Raw genomic sequence first — 22,876 nt, forward strand, 5'->3', positions numbered from 1 at the left:
GGAGATTTGATAGAGGCGTTCAAAATCATGAGGCGTTTTGATAGAGTAGAGAGGGAGAAACTGTTTCCAGTGGCAGGAGGGTCAGTGAGCAGAGGATACAGATTGAAGATGATTGGCAAAGAACCAGAGGGGGAGAGGAGGAGAATTTTATTTCCGCAGCGAGTTGTTGTGATCTGCAATGCTCTGCCTGAAAGGGCGGCAGAAGCAGATTCAATAGAAACTTTCCAAAAGGGAATTGGATAAATACCTGATAAGAAGAAATTTGCAGGGCTACGGAGAGAGAGCAGGGGGGGAGAGTGGGGCTAATTGGAGAGCTCTTTCAAAGAGCCGGCACAGACACGATGGGCCGAATGGCCTCCTCTTGCAAAAATGGGACGGGATTTGGACAAAGTGGAACATCCCAACTCGCTGTCTGTAAACAGGGGGCTATGTCCACTATGGGGTAGGTGTACGAGGGTCCCAGCACCTGGCGAGCCCAAACCCCAGGGGCAAGTTGTCAAGGTTTGGAGCAAAGGGCAAGAAATGGAGAAGGTAACCAGGGAGTGGCGATTTTCCTCTCTTCAACCCGGGCCAGTTGGAACATTTCATGGACAACCAGGGTGTGAGCAATCTACATTAGAACATAAGAATTAGGAGGAGGAGTCGGCCATTCGGCCCCTCGAGCCTGCTCCGCCATTCAATAAGATCATGGCTGATCTTTTACCTCATCTCCACTTTCCTGCACTATCCCCATATCCCTTGATTCCATTAATATTCAAAAATCTATTGATCTCTGTCTTGAATATACTCAACGACTGAGCCTCCACAGCCCTCTGGGGAAGAGAATTCCAAAGATTCACCGCCCTCTGAGTGAAGAAATTTCTCCTCATCTCAGTCCTAAATGGCCGACACCTTATTCTGAGACTGTGACCCTTGGTTCTAGACTCCCCAGCCAGGGGAAACATCCTCCCTGCATCTACCCTGTCATGCCCTGTAAGAATTTTGTATGTTTCAATGGGATCAGCTCTCATTCTTCTAAACTCCCGAGAATATAGGCCTAGTCTACTCAATCTCTCCTCATAGGACAATCCCCCCATCCCAGGAGATCTGTATGCAGTTTTGGTCCTTACCTAAGAAAGGATATATTTGCCATAGAGGGAGTGCAGCGAAGGTTCACCAGACTGATTCCTGGGATGGCAGGACTGTCGTATGAGGAGAGATTGGGTCGACTAGGCCTGTATTCACTAGAGTTCAGAAGAATGAGAGGGGATCTCATTGAAACGTATAAAATTCTGACAGGGCTAGACAGACTGGATGCAGGGAGGATGTTTCCCCTGGCTGGGGGGTCTAGAACGAGGGGTCACAGTCTCAGGATACGGGGTAGGACATTTAGGACTGAGATGAGAAATTTCTTCACTCAGAGGGTGGTGAACCTGTGGAATTCTCTACCACAGAAGGCTGTGGAGGCCAAGTCACTGAATATATTTAAGAAGGAGATAGATAGATTTCTAGACACAAAAGGCATCAAGGGGTATGGGGAGAGAGCGAGAATATGATATTGAGATAGAGGATTAGCCACGATCATATTGAATGGCGGAGCAGGCTCGAAGGGCCGAATAGCCTACTCCTGCTCATATTTTTCTATGTTCTATGTTTCTATGTATATTGCACACCCTCTATGGCAGGTATATCCTTCCTTAGGTAAGGAGACCAGAACTGTACACAATACTCCAGGTGTGGTCTCACCAAGGCCCTGTATAATTGCAGCAAGACTCAGAATCTTTTTCCCTGTTTCTTGTGTTTGCAGTGTTGAGTTGCCCCTCGCCCAGTGGCCACCAGGTGAGGTCACCTCAGCATCTCCTCCCGCCGTCCGCCTCCAGCCCGCCGCGAAGCTCGCCGTCCAACCGGTCCTCCGATAGCCCGTCCTCCTGCTGCCAGAGGTCTCCCCCGAGCGCAAGGAGCCATGCTGGAACACCGAGACCAGAGGTTCAGGACCGGCCCGAGGAGATGTCCCTCAGCATCAAGGAGGAGCGAGGACCTCCAGTGTGTCGAAGCTACCCGCGGGAGCAGGCGGAGCGCCACGCCCAAGTCGAGGGCTCGAGCGCGGGCTCGCCGTCGCCCACGCCTCCAGCTCACCAAGCAGGCCACGGCCCTCCGATGTTCTACCATGGACTTGTGGGCCATCCCATGGGGAGTTTCGCCCTTTCTCCATTCCACGAGCGGCGTCCGAGCACCGATGGACCTTTGCTGAACTTCCTTGCCGGGCCTCTGCCCGCCCTTCCTCATCCCAGCTTTGCCGCTCACCCGCAGTGCCCGCCCAACAGGCGACCGGGCGCTCAGTACGCGGGCATTAACGAGTGGCAGGCCAACCCATCGCAACCCAAACACACCCAAGACAGCTTGCAGCCACCGCTGCACCAACAGGGAAGACCCTCGAGCCAGAACTGCGACCGGGCTGACATCACGATGCTCAGTGCCCATAGTGTGGGCAGAGGAAAGAGTTGACATGGCCACCAAAGCGACCAGACTCTAAGACACATGATGTGCTTAAGACCCATTGTGTTTGACTGTCACACAGAACAAGTATGTGAAAGAAAAGATAGACTCGGCATTAATGTCTTCTGTTTGTAAAACATTGTAGATTGATAAAGTAATTTTTTAAAATAAATCATGTAGATATTCATCATAACCTCTCTATCGCATCATCTACTAGAGGGACATACTTGTGCTCTTAAATGCCAGGATGTAAAGAATCTGAACACCAATGAACTGAGGACGTTCCACCAACTCCATGAAGACACCATCACTCCATTCCAGAGAACTTTGTGATATTCTGAGCTTTTCATATTAAGCATCAAACACTCCCAGTGCAGGTACAGCACGGGTTATATACAGAGTAAAGCACCCTCTACACTGTCCCATCAAACACTCCCAGGGCAGGTACAGCACGGGGTTAGATTCAGAGTAAATCTCCCTCTACACTGTCCCATCAAACACTCCCAGGGCAGGTACAGCACGGGTTAGATATAGAGTAAAGCTGCCTCCACACTGTCCCGTCAAACACTCCCAGTGCAGGCACAGCACGAGTTAGATACAGAGTAAAGCTCCCTCTACACTGTCCCATCAAACACTCCAAGGGCAGGTACAGCACGGGTTAGATACAGAGTAAAGCTCCCTCTACACTGTCCCATCAAACACTCCCAGGGCAGTTAGAGCACGGGTTAGATACAGAGTAAAGCTCCCTCTACACTGTCCCATCAAACACTCCCAGGGCAGGTAGAGCACGGGTCAGATACAGAGTAAAGCTCCCTCTACACTGTCCCATCAAACACTCCCAGGGCAGGTACAGCACGGGTTAGATACAGAGTAAAGCTCCCTCTGCACTGTCCCATCAAACACTCCCAGGGCAGGTACAGCACGGGTTAGATACAGAGTAAAGCTTCCTCTACACTGTCCCATCAAACACTCTCAGGGCAGGTACAGCATGGGTTAGATACAGAGTAAAGCTCCCTCTACACTGTCCCATCAAACACTCCCAGGGCAGCGACAGCATGGGGTTAGATACAGAGTAAAGCTCCCGCTACACTGTCCCATCAAACACTCCTAGGGCAGGTACAGCACGGGGTTAGAAACAGAGTAAAGCTCCCTCTACACTGTCCCATCAAACACTCCCAAGCAGGTACAGCACGGGGTTAGATACAGAGTAAAGCTCCCTCTACACTGTCCCATCATACACTCCCAGGGCAGGGACAGCACGGGGTTAGATACGGCGTAAAGCTCCCTCTTCACTATCCCATCAAACAATCCCAGGGTAGGTACAGCACAGTTTAGATACAGAGCAAATCTCGCTCTACACTGTCCCATCAAACATTCCGGGACAGAAACAGCACTGGTTAGACACAGAGTAAAGCTCCCTCTACACTGTCCATTCAAACACTACCAGGGCAAGTACAGCACGGGGTTAGATACAGAGTAAAGCCCCCTCTACACTGTCCCATCAAACACTCCCAGGGCAGGTACAGCACGGTTTAGATACAGAGTAAAGCTCTCTCTACACTGTCCCATCAAACACTCCAAGGACAGGTACAGCATGGGTTAGATGCAGAGTAAAGCTGCCTCTACACTGTCCCATCAAACACTCCCTGGGCAGGTACAGCACGGGTTAGATTAAGAGTAAAGCTCCCTCTACACTGTCCCATCAAACACTCCCATGGCAGGTACAGCACGGGGTTACATTCAGATTAAAGCTGCCTCTACACTGTCCCATCAAACACTCCCAGGCCAGGAACAGCACCGGGTTAGATACAGAGTAAAGCTCCCTCTACACTGTCCCATCAAACACTCCCCGGGCAGGTACAGCACGGGGTTCGATTCAGAGTAAAGCTCCCTCTACACTGTCCCATCTAACACTCCCAGGGCAGGGACAGCACGGGTTAGCTACAGAGTAATGCTCCCTCTACACTGTCCCATCAAACATTCCCAGGGCAGGTGCAGCACGGGTTAGATACAGAGTAAAGTTCCCTCTACACGGTCCCATTAAACACTCCCAGGGCAGGTACAGCACGAGTTAGATACAGAGTAAAGCTCCCTCTACACTGTCTCATCAAACACTCCCAGGGCAGGTACAGCACGGGGTTAGTTACAGAGTAAAGCTCCCTCTACACTGTCCCATTAAACATTCCCAGGGCAGGCACAGCACGGCTTAGATACAGAGTAAAGCTCTTTCTACACTGGCCCATCAAACACTCCCAGGGCAGGTACAGCACGGGTTAGATACAGAGAAAAGTTCCCTCTACACGGTCCCATCAAACACTCCCAGGGCAGGTACAGCACGGTTTACATACAGAGTAAAGCTCCCTCTACACTGTCCCATCAAACAATCCCGGGGCTGGTACAGCACGGATTACATACAGAGTAAAGCTCGCTCCACACTGTCCCATCTAACACTCCCAGGGCAGGTACAGCACGGGTTAGATACAGAGTAAAGCTCCCTCTACACTGTCCCATCAAACACTCCCAGGGCAGGTACAGCATGGGTTAGATACAGAGTAAAGTTACCTCTACACGGTCCCATTAAACACTCCCAGGGCAGGTACAGCACGGGTTAGATACAGAGTAAAGCTCCCTCTACACTGTCTCATCAAACACTCCCAGGGCAGGTACAGCACGGGGTTAGTTACAGAGTAAAGCTCCCTCTACATTGTCCCATTGAACACTCCCAGGGCAGGTACAGCACGGGTTAGATACAGAGTAAAGCTCCCTCTACACTGTCCCATCAAACACTCCCAGGGCAGGTACAGCACGGGTTAGATACAGAGTAAAGCTCCCTCTACACTGTCCCATCAAACACTCCCAGGGCAGGTAAAGCACGGGTTAGATAGAGAGTAAAGCTGCCTCTGCACTGTCCTATCAAACACTCCCAGGGCAGGTACAGCACGGGTTAGACACAGAGTAAAGCTCCCGCTACACTGTCCCATCAAACACTCCCAGGGCAGGTACAGCACGGGGTTAGATACAGAGTAAAGCTCCCTCTACACTGTCCCATCAAACACTCCCAGGGCAGGTTCAGCACGGTTTAGATACAGAGTAAAGCTCTCTCTACACTGTCCCATTAAACACTCCCAGGGCAGGTACAGCACAGGTTAGGTATAGAATAAAGCTCCCTCTAAACTGTCCCATCAAACATTCCCAGGGCAGGTACAGCACGGGTTAGATTAAGAGTAAAGCTCCCTCTGCACTGTCCCATCAAACACTCCCAGGGCAGGTACAGCACGGGGTTAGATACAGAGTAAAGCTCCCTCTGCACTGTCCCATCAAACACTCCCAGGGCAGGTACAGCACGGGGTTAGATACAGAGTAAAGCTCCCTCTACACTGTCCCATCAAACACTCCCAGGGCAGGTAGAGCACGGGGTACATACAGAGTAAAGCTTCCTCTACACTGTCCCATCAAACACGCCCAGAGCAGGTACAGCACGGGTTAGATACAGAGTAAAGCTCCCTCGACACTGTCCCATCAAACAGTCCCAGGGCAGGTACAGCACACGTTAGATACAGAGTAAAGCTCCCTCTACACTGTCCCATCAAACACTCGCAGGGCAGGTACAGCACGGGTTAGATACAGAGTAAAGCTCCCTCTACACTGTCCCATCAAACACTCCCAGGGCAGGTACAGCACGGGGTTAGATACAGAGTAAAACTCCCTCTACACTGTCCCATCAAACACTCCCCGGGCAGGTACAGCACGGGGTTCGATTAAGAGTAAAGCTCCCTCTACACTGTCCCATCAAACACTCCCAGGGCAGGTACAGCACGGGTTAGGTACAGAGTTAAGCACTCTCTACACTGTCCCATCTAACACTCCCAGGGCAGGTACAGCACGAGTTACATACAGAGTAAAGCTCGATCCATACTGTCCCATCTAACACTCCCAGGGCAGGTACAGCACGGGTTAGATACAGAGTAAAGTTCCCTCTACACTGTCCCATCAAACACTCCCAGGGCAGGTACAGCATGGGTTAGATACAGAGTAAAGGTCCCTCTACACTGTCTCATCAAACACTCCCAGGGCAGGTACAGCACGGGGTTAGTTACAGAGTAAAGCTCCCTCTACACTGTCCCATTAAACATTCCCAGGGCTGGTACAGCACGGTTTAGATACAGAGTAGAGCTCCATCTACACTGTCCCATCAAACACTCCCAGGGCAGATACAGCACGGTGTTACTTACGGAGTAAAACTCTCTCTACACTGTCCCATCAAACACTCCGAATGCAGGTACAGCACGGTTTACATACAGAGTAAAGCTCCCTCTACACTGTCCCATCAAACAATCCCAGGGCTGCTACAGCACGGATTACATGCAGAGTAAAGCTCCCTCTATACTGTCCCATTGAACAGTCCCAGGGCAGGTACAGCACGGATTAGATACAGAGTAAAGCTCTCTCTACACTGTCCCATCAAACACTCCCAGGGCAGGTACAGCACGGGTTAGATACAGAGTAAAGCTGACTCTACACTGTCCCATCAAACACTCCCAGGGCAGGTAAAGCACGGGTTAGATAGAGAGTAAAGCTGCCTCTGCACTGTCCCATCAAACACTCCCAGGGCAGGTACAGCACGGACTAGATACAGAGTAAAGCTCCCGCTACACTGTCCCATCAAACACTCCCAGGGCAGGTACAGCACGGTTTAGATACAGAGTAAAGCTCTCTCTACACTGTCCCATCAAATACTCCCAGGGCAGGTACAGCACGGGTTAGATACAGAGTATAGCTGCCTCTACACTGTCCCATCAAACACTCCAAGGACAGGTACAGCATGGGTTAGATGCAGAGTAAAGCTGCCTCTACACTGTCCCATCAAACACTCCCTGGGCAGGTACAGCACGGGTTAGATTAAGAGTAAAGCTCCCTCTACACTGTCCCATCAAACACTCCCATGGCAGGTACAGCACGGGGTTACATTCAGATTAAAGCTGCCTCTACACTGTCCCATCAAACACTCCCAGGCCAGGAACAGCACCGGGTTAGATACAGAGTAAAGCTCCCTCTACACTGTCCCATCAAACACTCCCCGGGCAGGGACAGCACGGGGTTCGATTCAGAGTAAAGCTCCCTCTACACTGTCCCATCTAACACTCCCAGGGCAGGGACAGCACGGGTTAGATACAGAGTAAAGCTCCCTCTACACTGTCCCATCAAACATTCCCAGGGCAGGTGCAGCACGGGTTAGATACAGAGTAAAGTTCCCTCTACACGGTCCCATTAAACACTCCCAGGGCAGGTACAGCATGAGTTAGATACAGAGTAAAGCTCCCTCTACACTGTCTCATCAAACACTCCCAGGGCAGGTACAGCACGGGGTTAGTTACAGAGTAAAGCTCCCTCTACACTGTCCCATTAAACATTCCCAGGGCAGGCACAGCACGGTTTAGATACAGAGTAAAGCTCTTTCTACACTGGCCCATCAAACACTCCCAGGGCAGGTACAGCATGGGTTAGATACAGAGAAAAGTTCCCTCTACACGGTCCCATCAAACACTCCCAGGGCAGGTACAGCACGGTTTACATACAGAGTAAAACTCCCTCTACACTGTCCCATCAAACAATCCCGGGGCTGGTCCAGCACGGATTACATACAGAGTAAAGCTCGCTCCACACTGTCCCATCTAACACTCCCAGGGCAGGTACAGCACGGGTTAGATACAGAGTAAAGCTCCCTCTACACTGTCCCATCAAACACTCCCAGGGCAGGTACAGCATGGGTTAGATACAGAGTAAAGTTACCTCTACACGGTCCCATTAAACACTCCCAGGGCAGGTACAGCACGGGTTAGATACAGAGTAAAGCTCCCTCTACACTGTCTCATCAAACACTCCCAGGGCAGGTACATCACGGGGTTAGTTACAGAGTAAAGCTCCCTCTACATTGTCCCATTGAACACTCCCAGGGCAGGTACAGCACGGGTTAGATACAGAGTAAAGCTCCCTCTACACTGTCCCATCAAACACTCCCAGGGCAGGTACAGCACGGGTTAGATACAGAGTAAAGCTCCCTCTACACTGTCCCATCAAACACTCCCAGGGCAGGTAAAGCACGGGTTAGATAGAGATTAAAGCTGCATCTGCACTGTCCTATCAAACACTCCCAGGGCAGGTACAGCACGGGTTAGATACAGAGTAAAGCTCCCGCTACACTGTCCCATCAAACACTCCCAGGGCAGGTACAGCACGGGGTTAGATACAGAGTAAAGCTCCCTCTACACTGTCCCATCAAACACTCCCAGGGCAGGTTCAGCACGGTTTAGATACAGAGTAAAGCTCTCTCTACACTGTCCCATTAAACACTCCCAGGGCAGGTACAGCACAGGTTAGATATAGAATAAAGCTCCCTCTAAACTGTCCCATCAAACACTCCCAGGGCAGGTACCGCACGGGTTAGATTAAGAGTAAAGCTCCCTCTGCACTGTCCCATCAAACACTCCCAGGGCAGGTACAGCACGGGGTTAGATACAGAGTAAAGCTCCCTCTACACTGTCCCATCAAACACTCCCAGGGCAGGTACAGCACGGGGTTAGATTCAGAGTAAAGCTCCCTCTACACTGTCCCATCAAACACTCCCAGGGCAGGTGCAGCACAGGATTAGATACAGAGTAAAGCTCTCTCTGCACTGTCCCATCAAACACTCCCAGGGCAGGTAGAGCACGGGGTACATACAGAGTAAAGCTTCCTCTACACTGTCCCATCAAACACGCCCAGAGCAGGTACAGCACGGGTTAGATACAGAGTAAAGCTCCCTCTACACTGTCCCATCAAACAGTCCCAGGGCAGGTACAGCACACGTTAGATACAGAGTAAAGCTCCCTCTACAACGTCCCATCAAAAACTCCCAGGGCAGGTACAGCACAGGGTTAGATACAGAGTTAAGCTCTCTCTGCACTGTCCCATCAAACACTCCCAGGGCAGGTAGAGCACGGGTTAGATACAGAGTAAAGCTCCCTCTACACTGTCCCATCAAACACTCCCAGGGCAGGTACAGCACGGGTTAGATACAGAGTAAAGCTCCCTCTAAACTGACCCATCAAACACTCCCAGGGCAGGTACATCACGGGTTAGATACAGAGTAAAGCTCCCTCTGCACTGTCCCATCAAACACTCCCAGGGCAGGTAAAGCACGGGGTTAGACACAGAGGAAATCTCCCTCTACACTGTCCCATTAAACGCTCCCAGGGCAGTTACAGCACGGAATAGATACAGAGTAAAGCTCCCTCTACACTGTCCCATCAAACACTCCAAGGACAGGTACAGCACGGGTTAGATACAGAGTAAAGCTCCCTCTACACTGTCCCATCAAACACTCCCAGGGCAGGTACAGCACGGGATTACATTCAGAGTAAAGCTCCCTCTACACTGTCCCATCAAACACTCCCAGGGCAGGTACAGCACAGGTTAGATACAGAGAAAAGCTCCCTCTGCACTGTCCCATCAAACACTCCCAGGGCAGTTAAAGCACGGGGTTAGACACAGAGTAAATCACCCTCTACACTGTCCCATCAAACACTCCCAGGGCAGGTAAAGCACGGGTTAGACACAGAGTAAATCTCCCTCTACACTGTCCCATCAAACACTCCCAGGGCAGGTACAGCACGGGTTAGATACAGAGTAAAGCTCCCTCTACACTGTCCCATCAAACACTCCCAGGGCAGGTACAGCACGGGTTAGATACAGAGTAAAACTCCCTCTACACTGTCCCATGAAACACTACCCGGGCAGGTACAGCACGGGGTTCGATTAAGAGTAAAGCTCCCTCTAAACTGTCCCATCAAACACTCCCAGGGCAGGTACATAACGGGTTAGGTACAGAGTTAAGCACTCTCTACACTGTCCCATCAAACACTGCGAGGGCAGGTACAGCACGGTTTACATACAGAGTAAAGCTCCCTCAACACTGTCCCATCTAAAACTCCCAGGGCAGGTACAGCACGGTTTACATACAGAGTAAAGTTCCCTCTACACGGTCCCATCAAACACTCCCAGGGCAGGTACAGCACGGGTTAGATACAGAGTAAAGGTCCTCTACACTGTCTCATCAAACACTCCCAGGGCAGGTACAGCACGGTGTTAGTTACAGAGTAAAGCTCCCTTTACACTGTCCCATTAAACATTCCCAGGGCAGGTACAGCACGGTTTAGATACAGAGTAAAGCTCCATCTACACTGTCCCATCAAACACTCCCAGGGCAGGTACAGCACGGTGTTAGTTACGGAGTAAAACTCTCTCTACACTGTCCCATCAAACACTCCGAATGCAGGTACAGCACGGTTTACATACAGAGTAAGCTCCCTCTACACTGTCCCATCAAACAATCTCAAACAATCCCAGGGCTGCTACAGCACGGATTAGATACAGAGTAAAGCTCTCTCTACACTGTCCCATCAAACACTCCCAGGGCAGGTACAGCACGGGTTAGATACAGAGTAAAGCTGACTCTACACTGTCCCATCAAACACTCCCAGGGCAGGTAAAGCACGGGTTAGATAGAGAGTAAAGCTGCCTCTGCACTGTCCCATCAAACACTCCCAGGGCAGGTACAGCACGGTCTAGATACAGAGTAAAGCTCCCGCTACACTGTCCCATCAAACATTCCCAGGGCAGGTACAGCACGGTTTAGATACAGAGTAAAGCTCTCTCTACACTGTCCCATCAAACACTCCCAGGGCAGGTACAGCACGGGTTAGATACAGAGTATAGCTGCCTCTGCACTGTCCCATCAAACACTCCAGGGCAGGGAAAGCACGAGTTAGATATAGAGGAAAGCTGCCTCTAAACTGTCCCATCAAACACTCCCAGGGCAGGTACAGCACGGGTTAGATTAAGAATAAAGCTCCCTCTACACTGTCCCATCAAACACTCCCAGGGCAGGTACAGCACGGGGTGAGATACAGAGTTAAGCTCCCTCTACACTGTCCCATCAAACACTCCCAGGGCAGGTACAGCACGGGGTTAGATACAGAGTAAAGCTCCCTCTACACTGTCCCATCAAACACTCCCAGGGCAGGTGCAGCACCGGGTTAGATACTGAGTAAAGCTCTCTCTGCACTGTCCCATCAAACACTCCCAGGGCAGGTACAGCACGGGTTAGATACAGAGTAAAGCTCCCTCTACACTGTCCCATCAAACATTCCAGGGCAGGTACAGCACGGGTTAGATACAGAGTAAAGCTCCCTCTACACTGTCCCATCAAACACTCCCAGGTCAGGTAGAGCACGGGTTACATACAGAGTAAAGCTCCCTCTACACTGTCCCATCAAACACTCCCAGGGCAGGTACAGCACGGGTTAAATACAGAGTAAAGCTCCCTCTACTCTGTCCCATCAAACGCTCCCAGAACAGGTACAGCACGGGTTAGATACAGAGTAAAGCTCCCTCGACACTGTCCCATCAAGCAGTCCCAGGGCAGGTACAGCACGCGTTAGATACAGAGTAAAGCTCCCTCTAAACTGTCCCATCAAACACTCCCAGGGCAGGTACAGCATAGGGTTAGATACAGAGTAAAGCTCTCTCTGCACTGTCCCATCAAACACTCCCAGGGCGGGTACAGTACAGTGTTAGATACAGAGCAAAGCTCCCTCTGCACTGTCCCATCAAACACTCCCAGGGCAGGCACAGCACGGGTTAGATAGAGAGTAAAGCTCTCTCTACATTGTCCCATCAAACACTCCCAGGGCAGGAAGAGCTCGGGTTAGATACAGAGTAAAGCTCCCTCTACACTGTCCCATCAAACACTCCAAGGGCAGGTACAGCACGGGTTAGATACAGAGTAAAGCTCCCTCTGCACTGTCCCATCAAACACTCCCAAGGCAGGTACAACACGGGTTAGATACAGAGTAAAGCTCCCTCTACACTGTCCCATCAAACACTCCCAGGGCAGATACAGCATAGGTTTAGATACAGAGTAAAGCTCCCTCTACACTGTCCCATCAAACACTCCCAGGGCAGGTACAGCACGGCTTAGATACAGAGTAAAGCTCCCTCTACACTGTCCATCAAACACTCCCAGGGCAGGTACAGCACGGGTTAGATACAGAGTAAAGCTCGCTCCACACTGTCCCATCTAACACTCCCAGGGCAGGTACAGCAAGGGTTAGATACAGATTAAAGCCCCCTCTACACTGTCCCATCAAACACTCCCAGGGCAGGTACAGCACGGCTTAGATACAGAGTAAAGCTCCCTCTACACTGTCCCATCAAACACTCCCAGGGCAGGTACAGCACGGGTTAGATACAGAGTAAAGCTCGCTCCACACTGTCCCATCTAACACTCCCAGGGCAGGTACAGCAAGGGTTAGATACAGATTAAAGCCCCCTCTACACTGTCCCATCAAACACTCCCAGGGCAGGTACAGCACGTGTTAGATACAGAGTAAAGCTCCCACTACACTGTCCCATCAAACACTCCCAGGGCAGGTACAGCACGGGTTAGATAGAGAGTACAGCTCCCTCTACACTGTCCCATCAAACACTCCCAGGGCAGTTACAGCACGGAATAGATACAGAGTAAAGCTCCCTCTACACTGTCCCATCAAACACTCCAAGGACAGGTACAGCACGGGTTATATACAGAGTAAAGCTCCCTCTACACTGTCCCATCAAACACTCCCAGGGCAGGTACAGCACGGGTTAGATTAAGAGTAAAACTCCCTGTACACTGTCCGATCAAACACTCCCATCGCAGGTACAGCACGGGATTACATTCAGATTAAAGCTGCCTCTACACTGTCCCATCAAATACTCCCAGGGCAGGTACAGCATGGTTTAGATACAGAGTAAAGCTCCCTCTACACTGTCCCATCAAACACTCCCAGGGCAGGTACAGCACGGGGTTAGATACAGAGTAAAACTCCCTCTACACTGTCCCATCAAACACTCCCCGGGCAGGTACAGCACGGGGTTCGATTAAGAGTAAAGCTCCCTCTACACTGTCCCATCAAACACTCCCAGGGCAGGTACAGCACGGGTTAGGTACAGAGTTAAGCACTCTCTACACTGTCCCATCAAACACTCCGAGGGCAGGTACAGCACGGTTTACATACAGAGTAAAGCTCCCTCAACACTGTCCCATCTAACACTCCCAGGGCAGGTACAGCACGAGTTACATACAGAGTAAAGCTCGATCCATACTGTCCCATCTAACACTCCCAGGGCAGGTACAGCACGGGTTAGATACAGAGTAAAGTTCCCTCTACACTGTCCCAGCAAACACTCCCAGGGCAGGTACAGCACGGGTTAGATACAGAGTAAAGGTCCCTCTACACTGTCTCATCAAACACTCCCAGGGCAGGTACAGCACGGGGTTCGTTACAGAGTAAAGCTCCCTCTACACTGTCCCATTAAACATTCCCAGGGCTGGTACAGCACGGTTTAGATACAGAGTAAAGCTCCATCAACACTGTCCCATCAAACACTCCCAGGGCAGGTACAGCACGGTGTTAGTTACGGAGTAAAACTCTCTCTACACTGTCCCATCAAACACTCCGAATGCAGGTATAGCACGGTTTACATACAGAGTAAATCTCCCTCTACACTGTCCCATTAAACGCTCCAAGGACAGGGACAGCACAGGGTTAGATACAGAGTAAAGCTCCCTCTACACTGTCCCATCAAACACTCCCAGGGCAGGTACAGCACGGGTTAGATACAGAGTAAAGCTCCCTCTACACTGTCCCATCAAACACTCCCAGGGCAGGTACAACACGGGTTAGATACAGAGTAAAACTCCCTCTACACTGTCCCATCAAACACTCCCAGGGCAGGTACAGCACAGGGTTAGATACAGAGTAAAGCTCCCTCTACACTGTCCCATCAAACACTCCCAGGGCAGGTACAGCACAGGGTTAGATACAGAGTAAAGCTCCCTCTACACTGTCCCATCAAACACTCCCAGGGCAGGTACAGCACGGGTTAGAGACAGAGTAAAAGTCCCTCTACACTGTCCCATCAAACACTCCCAGGGCAGGTACAGCACGGGTTAGATACAGAGTAAAACTCCCTCTACACTGTCCCATGAAACACTACCCGGGCAGGTACAGCACGGGGTTCGATTAAGAGTAAAGCTCCCTCTAAACTGTCCCATCAAACACTCCCAGGGCAGGTACATAACGGGTTAGGTACAGAGTTAAGCACTCTCTACACTGTCCCATCAAACACTGCGAGGGCAGGTACAGCACGGTTTACATACAGAGTAAAGCTCCCTCAACACTGTCCCATCTAAAACTCCCAGGGCAGGTACAGCACGGTTTACATACAGAGTAAAGTTCCCTCGACACGGTCCCATCAAACACTCCCAGGGCAGGTACAGCACGGGTTAGATACAGAGTAAAGGTCCTCTACACTGTCTCATCAAACACTCCCAGGGCAGGTACAGCACGGTGTTAGTTACAGAGTAAAGCTCCCTTTACACTGTCCCATTAAACATTCCCAGGGCAGGTACAGCACGGTTTAGATACAGAGTAAAGCTCCATCTACACTGTCCCATCAAACACTCCCAGGGCAGGTACAGCACGGTGTTAGTTACGGAGTAAAACTCTCTCTACACTGTCCCATCAAACACTCCGAATGCAGGTACAGCACGGTTTACATACAGAGTAAAGCTCCCTCTACACTGTCCCATCAAACAATCCCAGGGCTGCTACAGCACGGATTAGATACAGAGTAAAGCTCTCTCTACACTGTCCCATCAAACACTCCCAGGGCAGGTACAGCACGGGTTAGATACAGAGTAAAGCTGACTCTACACTGTCCCATCAAACACTCCCAGGGCAGGTAAAGCACGGGTTAGATAGAGAGTAAAGCTGCCTCTGCACTGTCCCATCAAACACTCCCAGGGCAGGTACAGCACGGTCTAGATACAGAGTAAAGCTCCCGCTACACTGTCCCATCAAACATTCCCAGGGCAGGTACAGCACGGTTTAGATACAGAGTAAAGCTCTCTCTACACTGTCCCATCAAACACTCCCAGGGCAGGTACAGCACGGGTTAGATACAGAGTATAGCTGCCTCTGCACTGTCCCATCAAACACTCCCAGGGCAGGGAAAGCACGAGTTAGATATAGAGGAAAGCTGCCTCTAAACTGTCCCATCAAACACTCCCAGGGCAGGTACAGCACGGGTTAGATTAAGAATAAAGCTCCCTCTACACTGTCCCATCAAACACTCCCAGGGCAGGTACAGCACGGGGTGAGATACAGAGTTAAGCTCCCTCTACACTGTCCCATCAAACACTCCCAGGGCAGGTACAGCACGGGGTTAGATACAGAGTAAAGCTCCCTCTACACTGTCCCATCAAACACTCCCAGGGCAGGTGCAGCACCGGGTTAGATACTGAGTAAAGCTCTCTCTGCACTGTCCCATCAAACACTCCCAGGGCAGGTACAGCACGGGTTAGATACAGAGTAAAGCTCCCTCTACACTGTCCCATCAAACATTCCCAGGGCAGGTACAGCACGGGTTAGATACAGAGTAAAGCTCCCTCTACACTGTCCCATCAAACACTCCCAGGTCAGGTAGAGCACGGGTTACATACAGAGTAAAGCTCCCTCTACACTGTCCCATCAAACACTCCCAGGGCAGGTACAGCACGGGTTAAATACAGAGTAAAGCTCCCTCTACTCTGTCCCATCAAACGCTCCCAGAACAGGTACAGCACGGGTTAGATACAGAGTAAAGCTCCCTCGACACTGTCCCATCAAGCAGTCCCAGGGCAGGTACAGCACGCGTTAGATACAGAGTAAAGCTCCCTCTAAACTGTCCCATCAAACACTCCCAGGGCAGGTACAGCATAGGGTTAGATACAGAGTAAAGCTCTCTCTGCACTGTCCCATCAAACACTCCCAGGGCGGGTACAGTACAGTGTTAGATACAGAGCAAAGCTCCCTCTGCACTGTCCCATCAAACACTCCCAGGGCAGGCACAGCACGGGTTAGATAGAGAGTAAAGCTCTCTCTACATTGTCCCATCAAACACTCCCAGGGCAGGAAGAGCTCGGGTTAGATACAGAGTAAAGCTCCCTCTACACTGTCCCATCAAACACTCCAAGGGCAGGTACAGCACGGGTTAGATACAGAGTAAAGCTCCCTCTGCACTGTCCCATCAAACACTCCCAAGGCAGGTACAACACGGGGTTAGATACAGAGTAAAGCTCAATCTACACTGTCCCATCAAACACTCCCAGGGCAGATACAGCATAGGTTTAGATACAGAGTAAAGCTCCCTCTACACTGTCCCATCAAACACTCCCAGGGCAGGTACAGCACGGCTTAGATACAGAGTAAAGCTCCCTCTACACTGTCCCATCAAACACTCCCAGGGCAGGTACAGCACGGGTTAGATACAGAGTAAAGCTCGCTCCACACTGTCCCATCTAACACTCCCAGGGCAGGTACAGCAAGGGTTAGATACAGATTAAAGCCCCCTCTACACTGTCCCATCAAACACTCCCAGGGCAGGTACAGCACGGCTTAGATACAGAGTAAAGCTCCCTCTACACTGTCCCATCAAACACTCCCAGGGCAGGTACAGCACGGGTTAGATACAGAGTAAAGCTCGCTCCACACTGTCCCATCTAACACTCCCAGGGCAGGTACAGCAAGGGTTAGATACAGATTAAAGCCCCCTCTACACTGTCCCATCAAACACTCCCAGGGCAGTTACAGCACGGAATAGATACAGAGTAAAGCTCCCTCTACACTGTCCCATCAAACACTCCAAGGACAGGTACAGCACGGGTTAGATACAGAGTAAAGCTCCCTCTACACTGTCCCATCAAACACTCCCAGGGCAGTTACAGCACGGAATAGATACAGAGTAAAGCTCCCTCTACACTGTCCCATCAAACACTCCAAGGACAGGTACAGCACGGGTTAGATACAGAGTAAAGCTCCCTCTACACTGTCCCATCAAACACTCCCAGGGCAGTTACAGCACGGAATAGATACAGAGTAAAGCTCCCTCTACACTGTCCCATCAAACACTCCAAGGACAGGTACAGCACGGGTTAGATACAGAGTAAAGCTCCCTCTACACTGTCCCATCAAACACTCCCAGGGCAGTTACAGCACGGAATAGATACAGAGTAAAGCTCCCTCTACACTGTCCCATCAAACACTCCAAGGACAGGTACAGCACGGGTTAGATACAGAGTAAAGCTCCCTCTACACTGTCCCATCAAACACTCCCAGGGCAGGTACAGCACGGGTTAGATTAAGAGTAAAACTCCCTGTACACTGTCCGATCAAACACTCCCATGGCAGGTACAGCACGGGATTACATTCAGATTAAAGCTGCCTCTACACTGTCCCATCAAATACTCCCAGGGCAGGTACAGCATGGTTTAGATACAGAGTAAAGCTCCCTCTACACTGTCCCATCAAACACTCCCAGGGCAGGTACAGCATGGTTTAGATACAGAGTAAAGCTCCCTCTAAACTGTCCCATCAAACACTCCCAGGGCAGGTACAGCATGGTTTAGATACAGAGTAAAGCTCCCTCTACACTGTCCCATCAAACACTCCCAGGGCAGGTACAGCACGGGGTTAGATACAGAGTAAAACTCCCTCTACACTGTCCCATCAAACACTCCCCGGGCAGGTACAGCACGGGGTTCGATTAAGAGTAAAGCTCCCTCTACACTGTCCCATCAAACACTCCCAGGGCAGGTACAGCACGGGTTAGGTACAGAGTTAAGCACTCTCTACACTGTCCCATCAAACACTCCGAGGGCAGGTACAGCACGGTTTACATACAGAGTAAAGCTCCCTCAACACTGTCCCATCTAACACTCCCAGGGCAGGTACAACACGAGTTACATACAGAGTAAAGCTCGATCCATACTGTCCCATCTAACACTCCCAGGGCAGGTACAGCACGGGTTAGATACAGAGTAAAGTTCCCTCTACACTGTCCCAGCAAACACTCCCAGGGCAGGTACAGCACGGGTTAGATACAGAGTAAAGGTCCCTCTACACTGTCTCATCAAACACTCCCAGGGCAGGTACAGCACGGGGTTCGTTACAGAGTAAAGCTCCCTCTACACTGTCCCATTAAACATTCCCAGGGCTGGTACAGCACGGTTTAGATACAGAGTAATGCTCCATCTACACTGTCCCATCAAACACTCCCAGGGCAGGTACAGCACGGTGTTAGTTACGGAGTAAAACTCTCTCTACACTGTCCCATCAAACACTCCGAATGCAGGTACAGCACGGTTTACATACAGAGTAATCTCCCTCTACACTGTCCCATTAAACGCTCCAAGGACAGGGACAGCACAGGGTTAGATACAGAGTAAAGCTCCCTCTACACTGTCCCATCAAACACTCCCAGGGCAGGTACAGCACGGGTTAGATACAGAGTAAAGCTCCCTCTACACTGTCCATCAAACACTCCCCAGGGCAGGTACAGCACGGGTTAGATACAGAGTAAAACTCCCTCTACACTGTCCCATCAAACACTCCCAGGGCAGGTACAGCACAGGGTTAGATACAGAGTAAAGCTCCCTCTACACTGTCCCATCAAACACTCCCAGGGCAGGTACAGCACAGGGTTAGATACAGAGTAAAGCTCCCTCTACAATGTCCCATCAAACACTCCCAGGGCAGGTACAGCACGGGTTAGATACAGAGTAAAACTCCCTCTAAACTGTCCCATGAAACACTACCCGGGCAGGTACAGCACGGGGTTCGATTAAGAGTAAAGCTCCCTCTAAACTGTCCCATCAAACACTCCCAGGGCAGGTACATAACGGGTTAGGTACAGAGTTAAGCACTCTCTACACTGTCCCATCAAACACTGCGAGGGCAGGTACAGCACGGTTTACATACAGAGTAAAGCTCCCTCAACACTGTCCCATCTAAAACTCCCAGGGCAGGTACAGCACGGTTTACATACAGAGTAAAGTTCCCTCTACACGGTCCCATCAAACACTCCCAGGGCAGGTACAGCACGGGTTAGATACAGAGTAAAGGTCCTCTACACTGTCTCATCAAACACTCCCAGGGCAGGTACAGCACGGTGTTAGTTACAGAGTAAAGCTCCCTTTACACTGTCCCATTAAACATTCCCAGGGCAGGTACAGCACGGTTTAGATACAGAGTAAAGCTCCATCTACACTGTCCCATCAAACACTCCCAGGGCAGGTACAGCACGGTGTTAGTTACGGAGTAAAACTCTCTCTACACTGTCTCATCAAACACTCCCAGGGCAGGTACAGCACGGTGTTAGTTACAGAGTAAAGCTCCCTCTACACTGTCCCATCAAACAATCCCAGGGCTGCTACAGCACGGATTAGATACAGAGTAAAGCTCTCTCTACACTGTCCCATCAAACACTCCCAGGGCAGGTACAGCACGGGTTAGATACAGAGTAAAGCTGACTCTACACTGTCCCATCAAACACTCCCAGGGCAGGTAAAGCACGGGTTAGATAGAGAGTAAAGCTGCCTCTGCACTGTCCCATCAAACACTCCCAGGGCAGGTACAGCACGGTCTAGATACAGAGTAAAGCTCCCGCTACACTGTCCCATCAAACATTCCCAGGGCAGGTACAGCACGGTTTAGATACAGAGTAAAGCTCTCTCTACACTGTCCCATCAAACACTCCCAGGGCAGGTACAGCACGGGTTAGATACAGAGTATAGCTGCCTCTGCACTGTCCCATCAAACACTCCCAGGGCAGGGAAAGCACGAGTTAGATATAAAGGAAAGCTGCCTCTAAACTGTCCCATCAAACACTCCCAGGGCAGGTACAGCACGGGTTAGATTAAGAATAAAGCTCCCTCTACACTGTCCCATCAAACACTCCCAGGGCAGGTACAGCACGGGGTGAGATACAGAGTTAAGCTCCCTCTACACTGTCCCATCAAACACTCCCAGGGCAGGTACAGCACGGGGTTAGATACAGAGTAAAGCTCCCTCTACACTGTCCCATCAAACACTCCCAGGGCAGGTGCAGCACCGGGTTAGATACTGAGTAAAGCTCTCTCTGCACTGTCCCATCAAACACTCCCAGGGCAGGTACAGCACGGGTTAGATACAGAGTAAAGCTCCCTCTACACTGTCCCATCAAACATTCCCAGGGCAGGTACAGCACGGGTTAGATACAGAGTAAAGCTCCCTCTACACTGTCCCATCAAACACTCCCAGGTCAGGTAGAGCACGGGTTACATACAGAGTAAAGCTCCCTCTACACTGTCCCATCAAACACTCCCAGGGCAGGTACAGCACGGGTTAAATACAGAGTAAAGCTCCCTCTACTCTGTCCCATCAAACGCTCCCAGAACAGGTACAGCACGGGTTAGATACAGAGTAAAGCTCCCTCGACACTGTCCCATCAAGCAGTCCCAGGGCAGGTACAGCACGCGTTAGATACAGAGTAAAGCTCCCTCTAAACTGTCCCATCAAACACTCCCAGGGCAGGTACAGCATAGGGTTAGATACAGAGTAAAGCTCTCTCTGCACTGTCCCATCAAACACTCCCAGGGCGGGTACAGTACAGTGTTAGATACAGAGCAAAGCTCCCTCTGCACTGTCCCATCAAACACTCCCAGGGCAGGCACAGCACGGGTTAGATAGAGAGTAAAGCTCTCTCTACATTGTCCCATCAAACACTCCCAGGGCAGGAAGAGCTCGGGTTAGATACAGAGTAAAGCTCCCTCTACACTGTCCCATCAAACACTCCAAGGGCAGGTACAGCACGGGTTAGATACAGAGTAAAGCTCCCTCTGCACTGTCCCATCAAACACTCCCAAGGCAGGTACAACACGGGGTTAGATACAGAGTAAAGCTCCCTCTACACTGTCCCATCAAACACTCCCAGGGCAGATACAGCATAGGTTTAGATACAGAGTAAAGCTCCCTCTACACTGTCCCATCAAACACTCCCAGGGCAGGTACAGCACGGCTTAGATACAGAGTAAAGCTCCCTCTACACTGTCCCATCAAACACTCCCAGGGCAGGTACAGCACGGGTTAGATACAGAGTAAAGCTCGCTCCACACTGTCCCATCTAACACTCCCAGGGCAGGTACAGCAAGGGTTAGATACAGATTAAAGCCCCCTCTACACTGTCCCATCAAACACTCCCAGGGCAGGTACAGCACGTGTTAGATACAGAGTAAAGCTCCCACTACACTGTCCCATCAAACACTCCCAGGGCAGGTACAGCACGGGTTAGATAGAGAGTACAGCTCCCTCTACACTGTCCCATCAAACACTCCCAGGGCAGGTACAGCACGGGTTAGATACAGAGTAAAGCTCCCACTACACTGTCCCATTAAACGCTCCCAGGGCAGTTACAGCACGGAATAGATACAGAGTAAAGCTCCCTCTACACTGTCCCATCAAACACTCCAAGGACAGGTACAGCACGGGTTAGATACAGAGTAAAGCTCCCTCTACACTGTCCCATCAAACACTCCCAGGGCAGGTACAGCACGGGTTAGATTAAGAGTAAAACTCCCTGTACACTGTCCGATCAAACACTCCCATGGCAGGTACAGCACGGGATTACATTCAGATTAAAGCTGCCTCTACACTGTCCCATCAAATACTCCCAGGGCAGGTACAGCATGGTTTAGATACAGAGTAAAGCTCCCTCTACACTGTCCCATCAAACACTCCCAGGGCAGGTACAGCACGGGGTTAGATACAGAGTAAAACTCCCTCTACACTGTCCCATCAAACACTCCCCGGGCAGGTACAGCACGGGGTTCGATTAAGAGTAAAGCTCCCTCTACACTGTCCCATCAAACACTCCCAGGGCAGGTACAGCACGGGTTAGGTACAGAGTTAAGCACTCTCTACACTGTCCCATCAAACACTCCGAGGGCAGGTACAGCACGGTTTACATACAGAGTAAAGCTCCCTCAACACTGTCCCATCTAACACTCCCAGGGCAGGTACAGCACGAGTTACATACAGAGTAAAGCTCGATCCATACTGTCCCATCTAACACTCCCAGGGCAGGTACAGCACGGGTTAGATACAGAGTAAAGTTCCCTCTACACTGTCCCAGCAAACACTCCCAGGGCAGGTACAGCACGGGTTAGATACAGAGTAAAGGTCCCTCTACACTGTCTCATCAAACACTCCCAGGGCAGGTACAGCACGGGGTTCGTTACAGAGTAAAGCTCCCTCTACACTGTCCCATTAAACATTCCCAGGGCTGGTACAGCACGGTTTAGATACAGAGTAAAGCTCCATCTACACTGTCCCATCAAACACTCCCAGGGCAGGTACAGCACGGTGTTAGTTACGGAGTAAAACTCTCTCTACACTGTCCCATCAAACACTCCGAATGCAGGTACAGCACGGTTTACATACAGAGTAAATCTCCCTCTACACTG

At 50.8% G+C, this 22,876-nt stretch overlaps 1 protein-coding gene across 1 annotated transcript in view; it reads left to right on the forward strand.

The window, feature by feature from the left end:
- Positions 1 to 2,662, forward strand: part of bcl3 (BCL3 transcription coactivator) — a 125,427-nt gene extending 122,765 nt beyond the window's left edge. Inside the window, exon 9 of the mRNA XM_086003953.1 lies at positions 1,787 to 2,662. Coding sequence (XP_085860079.1) covers positions 1,787 to 2,484 — 698 coding nt within the window. The 3' untranslated portion in view covers positions 2,485 to 2,662. The remainder of the gene's footprint in view (positions 1 to 1,786) is intronic.
- The last annotated feature ends 20,214 nt before the right edge of the window (positions 2,663 to 22,876 follow it).

The sequence above is a fragment of the Somniosus microcephalus genome, chromosome 12 (genome assembly GCF_052327205.1).
Source record: "Somniosus microcephalus isolate GS21.2 chromosome 12, FLI_Smic_1.0, whole genome shotgun sequence".
Lineage (NCBI taxonomy): Eukaryota > Metazoa > Chordata > Chondrichthyes > Squaliformes > Somniosidae > Somniosus > Somniosus microcephalus.